Here is a 16,067-nt window from a genome sequence, read left to right on the forward strand (position 1 = left end):
CAGTGTAGTTAAGTGAAATCCTAGGTGGTAGGTCGTGATTTTTAATCCCTTGAGCAAGGAGTTTTCACGGTAAAAATCTTGTGTTATTTACCTTCTGCACTATCTAAGAGAACTGGTAGACAACCAGGTCTCTGCATATACTGTTTGGTGGACGCACTGTTTATAACAGTATATATACTAATGTTGACACACCTTGAGAAAAGCTGAAAGTTCAGCGCATCAGTTAAGGGGTTGCAAAAATTTCCTAAATCTCATGTTTGAACTTGGGTTGTGACATATCTATATTTTTTGACAACCTTTAGTATGAATCATGGCTCTACCACGGCTCTCAAGAGGCAGATTTCAGATATAACCTTGCATAGGAAAGCCAATAATGTAGCAGACACATTGATAAATATTGGTGTTGTGGAGAAACATGAGACTATTTTCATTGAGGTTCTTTCTTTGTCAAGGCAAGTTACCGCCTCACTGAAAGAATGATCAAGAAGGATTATCAAATTTCGAAATCAGAATTAAGAAAGGTTAATTTACTTTTGATATATCGATAGTGTAACATCGCTAATTTACTTTTGTTATATCGATAGTGTAACATCGCTTGTACATTAACTATCGACCTCTTGAAAGCTTACAATATCAGTATATAGGTAGTTTTTCTAGTGTGTGTATATATAGGGACTTTTGTATAAGCAAATATTTTAGAAGCCTTTTAAATATGTGATCAATAACCTTCATTAATTGATCCATTTTTCTTATGAAAAACAATTAATCCCTTTTCTCTTAGGTTGTTCTTATTTCTGAAGATCAATATCTTAAATCCATGAGAAATGGCAGGGGATGACGTTCAAAAACTTTTGTTTCCGACAGGCCCTCCTCCTCCTCGGTTCTATGAGATTGGAGATATCTAGAGTAAGATGGACAAAGTAATCAATGTGATGCTTAATAAAGATTAATAAATTAAAAGAAAATGGATGGTAATTACTTGACTGTCACAGTAGATACATTTTGGGAAAGGGCTATGCTTAAGAATACAATCACCATTTCCAGAACACATTAGAACCACACTTGTATTTGTCCTTGCCCTCGCACTCCAAGGCCAAGTCTTCACTTATAAATGGCACTTTCTGAATTTACCAAAAGACAAATATTAGCATGTCATTATCAAAACATAAACTACACAAAGGTAAAACAGAGGATTATATATACCAGGTCAAACACCGAAAAATAAGAAAATTAAGTTTCGAATCTATATATAATATAAAGCTAGGCATAGACAATCCTATGTGGCACCTCTCTATGACCTCCATTGGCATTTATCTTTTTTCTCCTTTTTTTGACTTTTTCACTCTTTTCTTTTACTTATTTTATTTTAGAAAATCATCTCCATAACTTATACCTCTTAATTGCTCCATTAGTAATACTAATTTAGCCACATAACAAATTGCAATAACACCCAAATTAATGTTTGTCTGAGCAGCCCACGTAGCAGCACAACATAAATATAGAGCATCCACTAACTATTCCTCCATCTTTTCCTATTCTATTATATATATATATATATATATATATATAAGGTGATGTGACATTTTCCTTTGGCCAGCATTCATATTTATCCTTTTTCTCATTTTTTTGACTTTTTTAATTCATTTTTGTACATAATCTACTAACTAAATAGATTTAAAAAATCCTCACAAAATAAATATGTCACTTAATTAGCCCACGTAGCAATAACCAATGGTGATCTTTATGATCTTCTCATTTAATTATAATAAACGTGCTATGTTTTTAAAAAACTAAAAGTCTTCTCTTTAACTTTGTTAACCAATGGAAAAAATAAGAACAACCCATTTATCTTCCCTTAGTAAGCCCAAAAGTCATTAGTCAACCTACTATTTTTTTTTTTTGACCTGCTAAATGAATTAAATGGATAAGAACGTGGATGAATGTGATACTTATTTGATTGAATTCAATATATAATAAATGTGATATTCATTAGAATGTAAATGATCCATAATTTAATTGAGAAAAAAACAAAATGTCATCGGCTACTATATAAGTCATTCAACAAAGATTAAGCCAATCAAACAAATTCCCCTACAAAAAAAATGGCAGCACGCCCAAATATTTAGAACTATTGATCTCTTCTATATAATTGCTTATGGTGGTGTGAGGAAGAAGATAGGGAGGAAAGAAAAAAAGAAAGAAGGAGCGATAGCACTAATAATATTCGGAATATATTTGTATTGGGTGATATGGTTCAAGTTGTGACGGCCGGATATTAAATAGTATTCAAAAACTTACTGCAGATTCAAGGAAACGGAAATATGAAGGCAAGCAGGAAGAAGGATGAAAAATTCACGCATCATTTACCTACGGAATTAATGGATTGAGTTTGATTTTTTTTTTTTTTACGTTTTCATCTTTTTTCCACCTTCCCTATAGGAGTAGTAAAGAAGTATAGAGCACTTTTTTGGTTGTTGACCAACGGAAATCATAGGAAGAAAAAATGCAGAATTTACGGAATATTTTTTTCCTAAGTTGTACTTTTAACTTCATTTCTTCTTTCCATATGAAAAACTAGAAATTAAGCTCTTTGATAAGAATGACAAAGAATTGAATGGGTGAATAACACAAATAGCTATTTAGCGTTGGTATAATGTGGGAAAAAAAGGTTCAGTGAATTACGTCATTTAAATTATATTAGTAATGAAAAAAAAATCATTGGAAATGTTAGTAATTTGTGACTACTCACTGTGTAAGTAGATTTCATGTTTTTTTTTTTAGGTGTAAGTATGAATATATTCGCGCTGACATCTTTTCAGTTTTGAAGTTCACAACTCACGTGATGTGGTCATAAGAAAAGTGAGGTGGCATGTCTGATAGAGCAAAAAAATTATTTATCTTTTTTCTCATTTTTTTTTTATTTTCATCCTAATCTCTCCGTTTATTTTATCTTATAGAGTTCATAACTCACACCTTTATCTCCGTAATTTTTATTCTTAATGATATTCATAACTCTCAATTCCTTTAATTTCATGTCCATAACCTCCGAGAAATTGATGTATAAATTTATGATTAATCTTGAGAGAAAAGATCATACTCAGAAAATGACTCAATTTGATTCGGCCTAAAATCACTTATTCTTGAGTAAGACACTTTTTTCTCACATGAACTTCGATCTAACAAATGTCAAATCTTACGCGAAGTTGCTGATTTTAATGGTTTTTTTTTTAATTTCTCATTATATTGTGAATTTTTTTGGGTAAATGTTGAAGAAGCATATCTGATGGAAGACAAAAAATTATCCAAGATATAAGTCAAACGGAAACAAGATATATGCTATTTAAACTATATTCCATTTCATTAATCAAGATTGTTCGATTTGAAGCTATAAGTTCATGCACCTATTTAGTTTCTCAGATATCGAATGCAATGGAGATTTTATAGTAAAAATAATTATTAGATAAATACCAATTCACCATTTAGAGATATGAATATGTTTTGAAGTAGCTAAACCATATATTGGTTCAGACTTAAAAGTTGCTTCCCAATTGAATATTAAGACTTAGAGGTGCTTCTATACATGTTGCATTAATTTAATTTTTTTTTTTAAAGTGAAACAGAATTGTCCTCCTTCGTTGCAAAGAAGTAAGAAACATTTTTGTTTGTGCTTAGAAAGTTTAAAATACGTAATCAATAAGAAATTATGGGAGAATGAAAAACGTTTGATGCCATAAAAGATCAAAAATGATTTTTTAGCATCTAATAAATAATATTATAGCAGAAAAGAAGAATCTGGATAGCTATGTTTAAAGACTTTTGAGTTCTTTAAAATAAGGCACATACAAAAAATAATGTTCATAAAAAATAGGATTATTAATTACTTATAGTAAATGATATTTATAATTAATAACGGTAAATAATAATCCGATATAATAATAAATACCGTAACTTTTATGGTGGAATAGGAAAAGTAAGTAGGTGTATTAGAATAACTATAGTGCAAGAGGAAAAGTTAAGTAAGACTTTTCGAATTTCAAATATAAGATACACACATAAATTGATGTCGCAATCAAATTAAAACTACCAAAAGTGGGAGACTTTTATTTAGATATATTTTTCTGGTTTTTATATATTTATTTGTGGAGCTTTTTCATATATGTGTATGTGTGTGTGTGAGTTTTTGAGAGTATTAAAAAAAAATTCTTTTATATCTAGATTAATTTAAAAGAAAACTGTTTCGTGATTTTTTTAATCTATAACTGCGCGAAGCGCAGATAAGTTGACTAGTATTATATATATGAGTTGTGTAAACGTCACATGTATTTTTTGACGAAAGAGCTGTATACAAAGATAGTACTACTAATACGTATAAATGCTCAAGAAAAATTCTCTCCTTGTTAGAAATCCTCTGTTTTTCCGTCCCTAGGTGATCACTTCAAAAGAAAAGTTACAAAACAGTATTCACCTCAACCTCTTTTCACGGAATTCTATTCTATTTTAATTTTTTTCAAATTATTACTGTTTTTATTAGGAGTAAGAAGGTTGAAATTACCTTTTGTTTGGCAAGGTCTTGGCAGCCAGTGAAGTTCTCAGGGAACTTGCAGGTTCCAAATTGAACTGTGTATGCCCTTGCGAAGTTTGCGCCACTAGTGGCCAACCTCTTCTTGTCATTCAATTCCTACATCGGCAAAAAAGGCATGTAAATTTTGAGTAATATATTCAATCTATTAGTGAAAACTTAAAAACCAAAAAGAAAATATATATACTCTGTTTCAGTTTCAATTTATGTGAATCTTTTCGGAGTACGAGAATCAAACTTTATAATTTTGACCTTAAATTTTGACATAAATTTTTATAAAAATAAAATTTATATATTTAAAAAATTATATAAAAAATACTATAAGTCATGATAATTTTTAATTCAAATTATTTAGAAAAAAATGTAAGAAAAACGTACTTAAAGAGCCACCTCGAAGATTATCAAATATAATAGATTCACATAAATTGAAACAGAAAGAGTATAAATGATCACAAAATTAACTTTAAATATAGATTTTGGAGCTTATTATAAAACATGTCATAAAGCATGAGGTACCTTGTTTGCTTTGCTTTTCTCAAGATAGTCGTCGATGACGCCAGCATTGGCAGAGGAGTTGGAGGCTGTGAAAAGGGCAGCAGCTAAGCCAAGGAGCGCAACTCTTCTTCCTGCTTGGTGGACGTCCTTATTAATGTTGGCTGAGGAGTGTTGTTGAGCCTTGATGACTACTGGCAATTTCTGGAGAGCCATGGAGGTGGTGACGGCATGCTTTGAGGTGAGTTCAGTTGCACCAATGCCTGACACAGCATAGCTGCATGCCAATACACTTGAGTTCATTGCTGCCATTTCTTGATCTGCTGTATATTGGATCCGAATGAATAAGGAAATATTTTAAATACACTTTTTAAGTAATTGGATTTTGTTATATGATTATTATTATGAGGGGGTTATGGATAGTGATCGAGTGTAATTTAAGGATGTGGTAGGAGTGGGGATAAGGTGAGATTGCCTCACTCCTGATTGGCCAACTTGGTTTTTCTTTCTTCATCTATGTGGTCAGCATAAGCCATTAGTATTGGACCCAATATCCGAATATGTGCTTGGGATTAATGTTGTTCTATTTCCTCGCTCGCTCGTTGTGGTAGCTTTTAACATTACATGAAAATTTAGGTACCAAATATGCAATATTCTATTTTAAGGGCTGCTGAACCAATAAGTGAATAGTTGTGCATTTTCAATGTAGTTATTGAACGTTCTCACTTTTTGTGTAAAAAGTAAACAGCGAGAAATAAAATAGTTGAGACGCTAATCAAGATTTATTTTAAATTTTAGAGCATCTCATGCTACTCAAAAGGTCTTGTTTGTTTTGAAAATAAGGTGAGAAAATTTTTCGTCAATTGTTTTTTCAAGTTGTTGTGTTTACTTGATAGTTTTTGTAAAAGAAAGTTAAAAGTACCTTTTTTCAAATTTCTTGTTATGCATATTGTAAATTATATGCTTACTATTGTTCATATTGTCCGTAAATATATAAATTATTTTTTAGAAAAAAGTTAAAGTCAATATATCTAATCGAAACATCGTACTAATTTGAACCTTGACATCAATTTTTTTTTAAAGTGTGCATAGTGTAATGTATATACGCAGTATTTTTCAAGTAGAACAATGTGGAAAGTTGTTTGGATGTGGATAAAGCCCGCAAAATAAGAAGGGGAAAGATCACGTATGCCCCTCAAACCAAAATAATTATCCGTCTCTATCTTCATTGCTTTCGTATCCCCCCAGAAAAAATCAAAAGTATTTACCCGATATGCCCTTCAATTATGATACCAACATGGTATATAAATAGATTGAGATGGTATCATAGAAAATGCTTCAGTTCTTCTCTCAGTCCTCCATGATACCATCATAGTATATATACTTACTGAGATGGTATGATGGAAGATGCTTTAGTCCTTCTCTTAGTCCTTCACGATACCATCACGGTATTTAAATATACTGAGATGGTATTATGAATGATCATGTTCATTTCTTTAAAATGACACACTTTTCTAGAAAAAAAATCTCTATGATACCATCGTCTTGTATCCATATACTGTGATGGTATCATGGGGGACTGCTTCAGTCCTACAATGAGACACTTCTCAGGACCATGGTACCATCATGATATATAAATATACTGAAACAGTATCATGGAGGACTACTTCAGTCGTTCTCTTAGTTCTCCATGATACCATCATGACATATAAATATAATGTGATGATATCATGGAGGAAGGGGTTAGGGCGAGGGGACGCGTTTGGTAATTAGTTTGGGCGAGGCTGGGCAGAAGCGAAAATAGTTTGGGAGGGGACATGGACGGGTAATTAATTTGGGTTGGGCGGGCAATTAGTGATGTTTTTCCAAATAAGAATCCTTGTAAGTTTAACGTATGCAGTGTAGTGATAGTATTGATTGAATACTTATACGATGAGAACCAAGTCTCAGATAAAAAATTAACAACGTAAAAGGAAGTATGTTATTTTCCTTATAGATATTACTTTCTCCGTCTCATATTACTTGTCCACTTTTTTCTTTACAGATTTTTTGAGAAATCATAAATTAAAATGTATTTTACTACGTTATCCTTATCTCTTTTCAATAAATTGCACTCTAATCAATATTAACTGCTTTAAAAAATAATTAATGTTAAGGACAAAATAGAAAACAAATTAATTAATTTTGTCTTGATTTTGTAAATTGACATGGGACGGATATTTTTAGTAATGTGGAAAACTAATATGGGACGGAGGAGTAAATTAGAAGCAAACTAAATATTACTCCCTCCGGATAAAAAAAGAGTTCACTTAGTCATTTGCACACCTCTTAAAAAATTACTCACTCGAAGAAAAAAATATGTAAATTGACTAAACTACCCCTAATTAAATAGGCATTGGGATTTGATCACATAACACTTAATTGTTTCTTGATTTAATAAGTGGACACTTTTTTTGACCCAAAAAAGAGGCTAAGTGGACACTTTTTTTAGGGCTGGGCATAAATACCGAAAACCGAAAAACTGAACCAAACCAAAACTTCAACAAACCGAACCGAACCGAACCGAACTAGTTTGGTTCGGTGTTTGGTGTCCATCGTCAAAAATCGAAACCGAAATAGGCGAACCGAAGTTTGATAAAACCGAACCGAAAAATCGAATGCGCACCGAAATTTAATACATTACCCAAAAAAATTAAAATAGTCCAGGCCCATTAAGTTTAAAGCAAAAAAAAACAATTGTAATAAGTCCTCTTTTGCATTTGTATCCCTAATTTTCCACTTCAATTGAAAAAATCAAATATCATTAACAAAGAAAGGTAACTCAGATGTCTCTTTAGGATTAATGTATGTCCTTTATGTGTTTTCTTAATTATTCTTACGGCATGTATATAACACCTAGTAATCCTATGTCATGATTATAGTTTTCTATTCTTGTGTATCCTGTTTGTTTAATTTATCAGTTTTATGTTTTATTGCTTTTGAGACTATGAATTAGTGTCAATGTAATCACTTCTAATATTATATTAAAAAAACCAAATTGAAAAAATCGAAACCGAACCGAACTTTAAAAAACCGAAACCGAAAGAATCGAACCGAACTAGTTTGGTTCGGTGTTTGGTGTCCACCTTCAAAAAACCGAACCCGAAATAACTAAACCGAAGTTTGATAAAACCGAACGCCCACTCCTACTTTTTTTTATCCGGAGGGAGTATCTAGTTAATGTAGATCCTATATTTAGAAGAAAAAAAATATTCTACGATATTCCTAAACTAAAAAAGAAATAAAATGTTCTACCATTAATGTTAATTATAAAGTAGGAGAAAAATTATATATTATATAATTAATGTAGATTATCGAATGGTGCTAGCAGCAGTAGTGTATGCTATTTGGAGGGAGAGGAATCAAAAGATTTTCCACTATAAACAACATGGCAGCAATCATATTATAAGCAGATCATCCGGGAGGTGCACCAAAGAACAACTAGCAAACCAAAGATAGCAAGATGGTCGGCCAATTTCAACTTTTATCCGGTGTAGTTTGTGTTATGAGATACCCAACTTAGTAGGCGTTTGACCATCAATTTCCAAACTATGGTTTCAAATCAGCGTTTGATTATCAATTTTCAGTCATGGTTTGAAATCATGGTTTTGAACCCAAATCATCCAAAAAGCATGGTTTGGGGTTTGAAACCATGATTTCAACTTTTTTAAATACAAAATTTAACTCATAAGTTAATATTTTGTAAAAAAAAGACTCATAAATTGGTAAATATTTTTAACAATTACCCCCATCAATCATTTACCAATCTCATAACTTCCACCAACCTTTATTTATGTCTACCAACCTTTAATTTATGTGGGAAGATTATATTAAATAGTAGTTACATTACTATTCATGTTAAATTTTTTATTTTATTGAAGTAAAGTTTGATTAATTGATGTTGCATTTTTTAGAAAAGCCTTCTAGTAGTGTACTAATTTTGTTATAAACTATGATTTACTCATTTGGTAAGATTATATAAGAATTAAGAATGTTTTGATAGTTTTCACAATTTGTGGGGTTTTTATATCTATAAGAGAAAATACAACTTAAATTATTCAAATTGTATGTCCAAACATGATTTTGAAACCAGGTTTCAAACCATGTTTAAATGGGGCCTTAGTATAATTCTGATGTAATTTGTGCTGATTTTAGATGTTGTATGTTACTGAGTTTGAGCTGACTACTGCAGCATAATGTCCAGTAGCATAGCTCCCTTTGAGCTGTAATTTCTCACTTTTGGTTAATAATAAAGTTATTTACCAAAAAAATGCAGATTCTAGACTTAAAAAAAGACAATATTATAGAGTAAAAAAGAAAGTAAATATTTTATCATTAATGTAAATTATAAAGTAGAAGGAAAGTAAATATAATATAATGTTATTCTAAGGGCCTGTTTGGAAAGCCACCCAGCTAATTGGAATTGGGTATAATTACACAGTTTGGCCTGTTTGTTTGATCAAATAATTACTTGATTAGGTGGGAATTGAATGTAATTAAGAGGCTGTAATTACACTCTCCAATCTTGCTGGAGGGGGGGGGGGGGGGGGGGGGGGTTGAGAATTAGGTATCCTGTAATTACAGGGTTTCTTTATAGTTTTTATTTATTTATTTATTTATTTATTTTTATTTCTATTATTTAAACTTTTTAATTATTTTTCTTTTTATATTATTTATCTTTCATTCCCTTTTTTCTCATTCCCAATCTATTCTTCTTTTGATTCCATGTAATTGCTCGTATTTATTTTTATTTTATTCATGTAGCATAACTTTGTTATTATATAGTCTATTTTTTGAAATTACCTCTTCGTATTAGAAAGAATGAGTCATTAACAAACTTAGCATATAACGAGTGATGCTATTAAAGTAGAATTTCGTTGTGAATGAGGTTATAACTTATATTTTCTCCTTTTTTAAAATTATTTTTACTTAAGTTATGTTGGAACTTACTTATGTAATGTTGAAATTTGACATAAGAGTATTATGTTTTTTAATATTTTATTTTGAATTTAGGTTATATATACGATTTTAATTTGCTTTAATACTATTGACTTGTTATTTCACGAAAAGTTTTACTATGTACCTCACACAACTGACATTAATTGTGTGAGGCTCTTTTTTGTGAGATAAAGAAGTGGACCCACATCTTACACTTTTGGGTCCACAAATTTTGAATTCACTTTTTTGTCTCACAAAAAGAGCCTCACACAACTAATGTCAGTTGTGTGAGGCATTTTTCACTTACAGTTGATTTTTTTTTTTTTGGTCAAACACTTGAATAATGTTGTGACATTATATTGATAAAAAATTTTTTGTCAAACATCCAATCAATGATGTTCTCACAAAAAACAATTGCTTCATTTTTATAATTAATTAAAATTAAAATATTATTAATTTGAAATATATATATCAATTATTTTTTACAATATTTGTTATAAATATATGATTATTAATTAATATATTTTCAATAATGTGTTGTTAAATACATATTTAATATCATCTATAAAGGCACACCTTTTTCAAAGATTAATTTTAAATTTTTTATAATAAATTTTATTTTTAAATTAAACTAACTGTGTAATTACACTTCAGCAACCAAACAATACACTTGTAATTACACTGTAATTACGTGATGACAAACAAACAGGTCATTGTAATTACAATATTGTGTAATTACTAGGCTGTGTAATTACTACCCTTGTAATTACACCAATTCCAATTAACTGGTTGCTTTCCAAACAGACCCTAAGGTAAAATAAAATGAAAAATAGAAAGTCACATGAATGCACATCAGAATTCACAGGGCAGGGAGAGAGAGAATCGGAGAACAATTGGAAAATATTAAAGGAGGACAGGGAATGAGGAAATTAAGGAGGGTCTTGAAGGCTTCAATGTAATACCCGACCCACGCGTGGCTACTTTTCAACTTATATAGTTTATTACAATCACAATAATCACATTAAGAAACTTAGATATCCGTTTCGTCTTCTTCTTTCTTTCAAAACTAGATAAGAGTTCATTTGAGCTGCATATCCGCAACATTAAAGCCGTAATTAATTCGATTAATTTCTATTTATTTTTAGTATACTGGACGGTAGAAAAAGATGAGCAATGAAGGCGGCGATCAACAAAGAGGTGCCCCTCGTTTGAATGAGAGGATCCTCTCAACTTTGTCCAGACGATCTGTTGCTGCCCATCCTTGGCATGACCTCGAGATAGGTATGGCACCTTTTGCTTTGAGAGAATTAATTTGACTAATCTTTAAAGTTAATTGGATTAGATTAACTTTATGTTTCAAAATTAAAATTTAAATATTAAAAAGTTATACGGAAAATATTATAAGTTTTAATTTTTATCATGTAATTGACAAGACAAATACATTGTAAAATGATAAAAAAAAAAAATTATATGATCGATTTCTTCGATTTTTTTTTTCAATTGTTAACTTTAGGTAAGTTTTTATTAATTTCAATGTTGAAAAACATCTTTCCCGCAATCATTATGGGAACTATTAATATAATTCTACAAATTTTAGACAAAAATAATTGAGCTAGAACGATGCAATCTGATTCAAGAAGTTGTAACTTATTAGAGATTTGATAAAAAGGAGTTAAAGAGAATAAAATAATGTGAATGTTAGCGCATAAAATGTAAGAAGAGAAAATAACGTCTTCCTAATTTCTTTTATTTGAAAAAGGTTAAAGAAACGTTGTACTTTTATCATAAATAATTAATTGCCTTCAAGGAAAAATTAACACATTTTATTTTCGATAAAACTGGAGCTCCCCAAAATTGGGAGTAAGGCATGTATGCGTTACTGGCATTGCGAGCCGGTCCTGAATGTCACATAAATTGGGACAGGGAGAGTAATACATAGCTATACGTACCCTCTCATCATCCAATCTTCAGTGTTTCATGCACTATTTGGTCTCATTCACTTTGTGTTGCTTCTTCAATGATATGTAGGACCTGAAGCTCCCCACGTTTTCAATGTTGTGAGTACACTAAATTAAATCACTCTGCTTTTTTGAATTGAGCACATTACTACTGCATGTGATCCGGTGACATATACATTGCATCAATTCTTGCAGGTAATTGAGATATCAAAAGGAAGCAAAGTCAAGTACGAGCTTGACAAGAAAACTGGTCTCATTAAGGTATCACACAGTGCTCTTACAATATGAGTCGTCCTTCACATTATATTATACATCTGCCGTCTATATATATCCTTTATCAAATCATTTTACGCCCCAGGTTGATCGAGTGCTATATTCATCGGTAGTTTACCCTCAGAACTATGGTTTCATTCCTCGAACGCTATGTGAAGATAGTGACCCCATGGATGTATTAGTCCTCATGCAGGTACGTTAAGTACGTAAATGAATGCCTTTCTTCACAAAACAGGTCAAACAGGGGACATATGCAAGTTCTGTTTTGGATTTGTGATAGCCTATTATTCAATCCCAAATCTTCAAGTATTTTCTATAGGAATACTGTATAATTGAACAAAAAACAAAATTTTACTTTTTGTCCAACAGGAACCTGTCATCCCAGGTTGTTTCCTTCGAGCAAGAGCCATCGGACTTATGCCTATGATCGATCAGGTTACTAGTTTAGTCCTCAGGGTTAATAATTACTATTCCCTCTGTTCCAATTTATGTGACACCGTTCAGATTTCGAGAGTCAAACTTCTTAATTTTGACTGTGAATTCGGACATAGAAGCTTTAAGTTTTCCAAAATAAATTTTATGTATTCGGAAACTACATTAAAAAAAATACTATAAATCACAATAATTAACAACTCAAAATATGAGAAAATCGCAGTCAAAGAAAGTTCGTTTGACTCTCGAAATTCAAAAGGTGTCACATAAATTGGGACGAGAGAGTACTAATTCCTCATGGCAGACGAAGGTTATATAACGGAATTTCTTCAATTTAGGGAGAGAAGGACGATAAAATCATAGCAGTGTGTGCTGATGATCCAGAATATCGACACTACACTAACATAAACCAGCTTGCCCCTCATCGCTTAGCTGAAATCCGCCGCTTCTTTGAAGAATGTATGCTCTTAATTACTCTTTTAATTAAATATATTTCTGTGAACTATATATGAATATTCTGCAAATGTCTTAATTAAAAGGACGGTTAATTTTCTTGACTAATCGTGTTAGACAAGAAGAATGAGAACAAAGAGGTTGCTGTTGACGAGTTTCTGCCTCCAAATACTGCTGCTGATGCCATCCAGTACTCCATGTAAGAATGCTATTCTCTACATATTACTCCGTCCGTCCCAATTTACGTGACCCCCATTGGAATTGACTAAAATGGAAAGTGTATCACATAAATCGGGAGTGAGACACTATAATATTAATTTGAGCAATTGTATTAATTATGTATGTTCAAAAGAGGTTGACATTTGCACTTTTGTGCAGGGACCTTTATGCTGAATACATATTACAGACGTTGAGGAAGTAATCTTATGCTTCTAAAGAGCATGGTATCAGAGTATTTATGCGATGCTGTTGGAAGTGAAATTAAACTGTCACAAATCATTTAAATAATTTTGTTTTATTACCACACAAATGTGCTAAAAAGGATCATCTTCTGCTACAGCCGGCTTCTGAATTTTCTACTTTATTTTAAATCAATGTATTAATGTCTAATTCCAATATAATCTTGTTTGAGTTAAAATTCTCTTCAATTCCCCTTCTGAAAAATAAGAGCAAAGCAAAAAAGCAAATTGCAATATATATTGCAAAGTTTAAACATTGGAAGGCTAAAGCAATGGACCAACCTCAGATGAGCCCAATAGAAAAATCCATTAGCTGGGCCCAAAATCCCTTGTCGCAACTGAAATCTGTCAACACGATCAAGTTATAACCAACCTATAAGCCTCAGGGCAATTTGCACGATTGTCCTTTGTTGGGGGTGGTATTTAGTTTTTGTCCCTCAAATTGCAGGTCTTTAAATTTTGTCCTTCGCCTAAAATACTACGAGGTTCTAGGTTTAAACTCCGACTTAGTGATAAAAATAAAAATAAATCGCAAGACAAGGTTTTGCAAAAAGTTTTGCCTTATGCGGCAGACTTTGCCTTAAGACATAACTAAAAGTCTGTCGGAGAGGGCAGAACTTTGCGTGCAAACTTTTAGTTATGCCTTAAGGAAAAGTTTTCTTTTATGAGCATACTTTTAGTTATGCCTTAACTAAAAGTCTGTCTCATAAGACAGACCTTTTCCTTAAGGCATAACTAAAAGATTGTTTTATATGGCAAAATCTATGCCTTAAGGAAAAGTTCTGTCGTATGGGGCAAACTTTTAGTTATGCCTTAAGGCAAAGTATGTCGCATGAGGCATAACTTTTTACAAAGCCTTGCCTTGCGTTTTTTTTTTTTTTTTTTTTTGTTATTGACTTAGGAATTCGAACCCAGAACCTCAAGATATTTTCGGCCACTTTTTTAAGCGAAGGAAAATTTGAGCGACAAAACTTAAAGACCACCCCAAAAGAAGTTCAATCCGTGCAAAAAAACTGTAAGCGTGAGTTTAATTGTGTTTAAAACTTATTATACAAGTTCTTGTCATAACGACTGGTCCTCATTTAGGGGGTCACCGAGGGGAAAATAAACAAAAAGAAAATGCTGAATGAGCCCTTTGAAATGAATTTAATTGGAAGAAAAAAACAAACAAGTAATCTGCTGGCTAGCGACTCTTAGATGTATTCGGTATATATATATATATATATATATATATTCTTGTGAGACAGAGAAGATAAGTGATTACTCCATCCGTCTCATATTACTTGTCTATTTTTCCTTTTACACGTTTCTTAAGAAATCATATTTATTTTTACTATCTTACTTTGGTCTCTCTCCAATAAATTGCACTCTAATCAATATTGATTATTTTTAAGAACATAATATTAAGGATAAGATGAGAAAGATTTAATTAATTCTATCTTGATTTTTTAAATTGACAAGTACTCCCTTAGTTCACTTTTACTTGTCCACTATGGACTTTGCACACCCCTTAAGAAATAATAAATGAAGTGCATAATTTACCAGATATCATATTAATTGGTGCATATTTTTAATTGGATTTGAAAAATGATTTGAAATGAGTAATTAATATTATGGGTAAAACTGGAAAAAGGAAATTGTTTGCTCTTTATATACTAAAAGTGATAAGTAAAAGCGAAAAATTATTTTTAGAATACTGGACAAGTAAAAGTGAATGGAGGGAGTAATTTGAAATAAATATTTTTAGTAATGTGGACAAGTAATATTAGACGAAGGAGTATTTTTCTAAAGCTTAGGGTACTTGAATAAATTAGATGGGTGTGCCACTTTTTATTCTGTTTAGCAATTATAGAAATAGAACATGCAAGGAAAGTTGTGTTCTGTCGTGCATCGTTTGATTCCGTTTGGCGTATTTGTGTTTACCCCGAATTTAGGTAATCAATTCAATTTATTAGTAAGGTATAGGATATGTGGTTGAGCTTTAATCTATTTGGTTGAAAAAAGATATATATGGATATGTTAGGAAGAAGTGAATAATAATCGATGGTTTGTACTAAATATATGTATTTAATGATATATGAATATTGTTAATCGAATAAAGCTAAAGAGCAAAACACGGAATCCGGACCAAAATCAGAGAATTAGAGGGGGGAGATTTTATATATTTTGCTATTAAAATGTTCTAGAACTCAAGAAGCCAACCCCTGAAAGTAAAATAATGCCTTCTATTTATAGTTTTGTCTTATGGGCCTCTTACAACATAAAGCTCTTTTGAATAAAGAAAAACCCTAAAAAGGATAAGGTTGGGTCGTACGGTCTGACACCCGTACGATTGGCAGTACAATGTGGCAGAACGGTATTGACGCGTGGCAATTGTGTAACGGATCACCCGGACCAACGACCACGATCAACCGGACCAACGACCACGATCAACCGGGCCAACGG

The 16,067-nt window shown here is 31.6% G+C and overlaps 2 protein-coding genes across 2 annotated transcripts; one reads left to right on the top strand and one right to left on the bottom strand.

Moving 5' to 3' along the window:
- Positions 1-930: 930 nt before the first annotated feature.
- Positions 931-5,465, bottom strand: LOC132609972 (photosystem I reaction center subunit N, chloroplastic). The gene is made up of 3 exons (XM_060324202.1): positions 5,096-5,465; positions 4,553-4,678; positions 931-1,121 (listed from the first exon to the last, which is right to left on the bottom strand). The coding sequence occupies exons 1-3, from the start codon at positions 5,381-5,383 to the stop codon at positions 1,032-1,034; spliced, it is 504 nt and encodes a 167-aa protein (XP_060180185.1). The 5' UTR covers positions 5,384-5,465; the 3' UTR covers positions 931-1,031.
- A 5,607-nt stretch (positions 5,466-11,072) lies between these two features.
- Positions 11,073-13,893, top strand: LOC132608792 (soluble inorganic pyrophosphatase PPA1-like). Its single transcript, XM_060322537.1, has 8 exons — positions 11,073-11,329; positions 12,077-12,105; positions 12,202-12,267; positions 12,365-12,472; positions 12,649-12,714; positions 13,050-13,170; positions 13,282-13,363; positions 13,543-13,893. The coding sequence occupies exons 1-8, from the start codon at positions 11,215-11,217 to the stop codon at positions 13,583-13,585; spliced, it is 630 nt and encodes a 209-aa protein (XP_060178520.1). The 5' UTR covers positions 11,073-11,214; the 3' UTR covers positions 13,586-13,893.
- Positions 13,894-16,067: the final 2,174 nt, after the last annotated feature.

This window comes from Lycium barbarum, chromosome 9 (assembly GCF_019175385.1).
Source record: "Lycium barbarum isolate Lr01 chromosome 9, ASM1917538v2, whole genome shotgun sequence".
NCBI classification, from domain to species: Eukaryota; Viridiplantae; Streptophyta; class Magnoliopsida; order Solanales; family Solanaceae; genus Lycium; species Lycium barbarum.

Bases quoted from the DNA above. Each gene is read 5' to 3' on its own strand.
- LOC132609972 (XM_060324202.1), bottom strand. From the start codon at position 5,383: ATGGCAGCAATGAACTCAAGTGTATTGGCATGCAGCTATGCTGTGTCA. The intron at 4,679-5,095 runs GTACCTCATGCT...TTGCCGATGTAG, and splicing joins AGAAAAGCAAAGCAAACAAG to GAATTGAATGACAAGAAGAG. The intron at 1,122-4,552 runs GTAATTTCAACC...TGGTAAATTCAG, and splicing joins AAGACCTTGCCAAACAAAAG to AAAGTGCCATTTATAAGTGA.
- LOC132608792 (XM_060322537.1), top strand. From the start codon at position 11,215: ATGAGCAATGAAGGCGGCGATCAACAAAGAGGTGCCCCTCGTTTGAAT. The intron at 12,106-12,201 runs GTGAGTACACTA...CAATTCTTGCAG, and splicing joins CTCCCCACGTTTTCAATGTT to GTAATTGAGATATCAAAAGG. The intron at 13,171-13,281 runs GTATGCTCTTAA...TAATCGTGTTAG, and splicing joins CCGCCGCTTCTTTGAAGAAT to ACAAGAAGAATGAGAACAAA.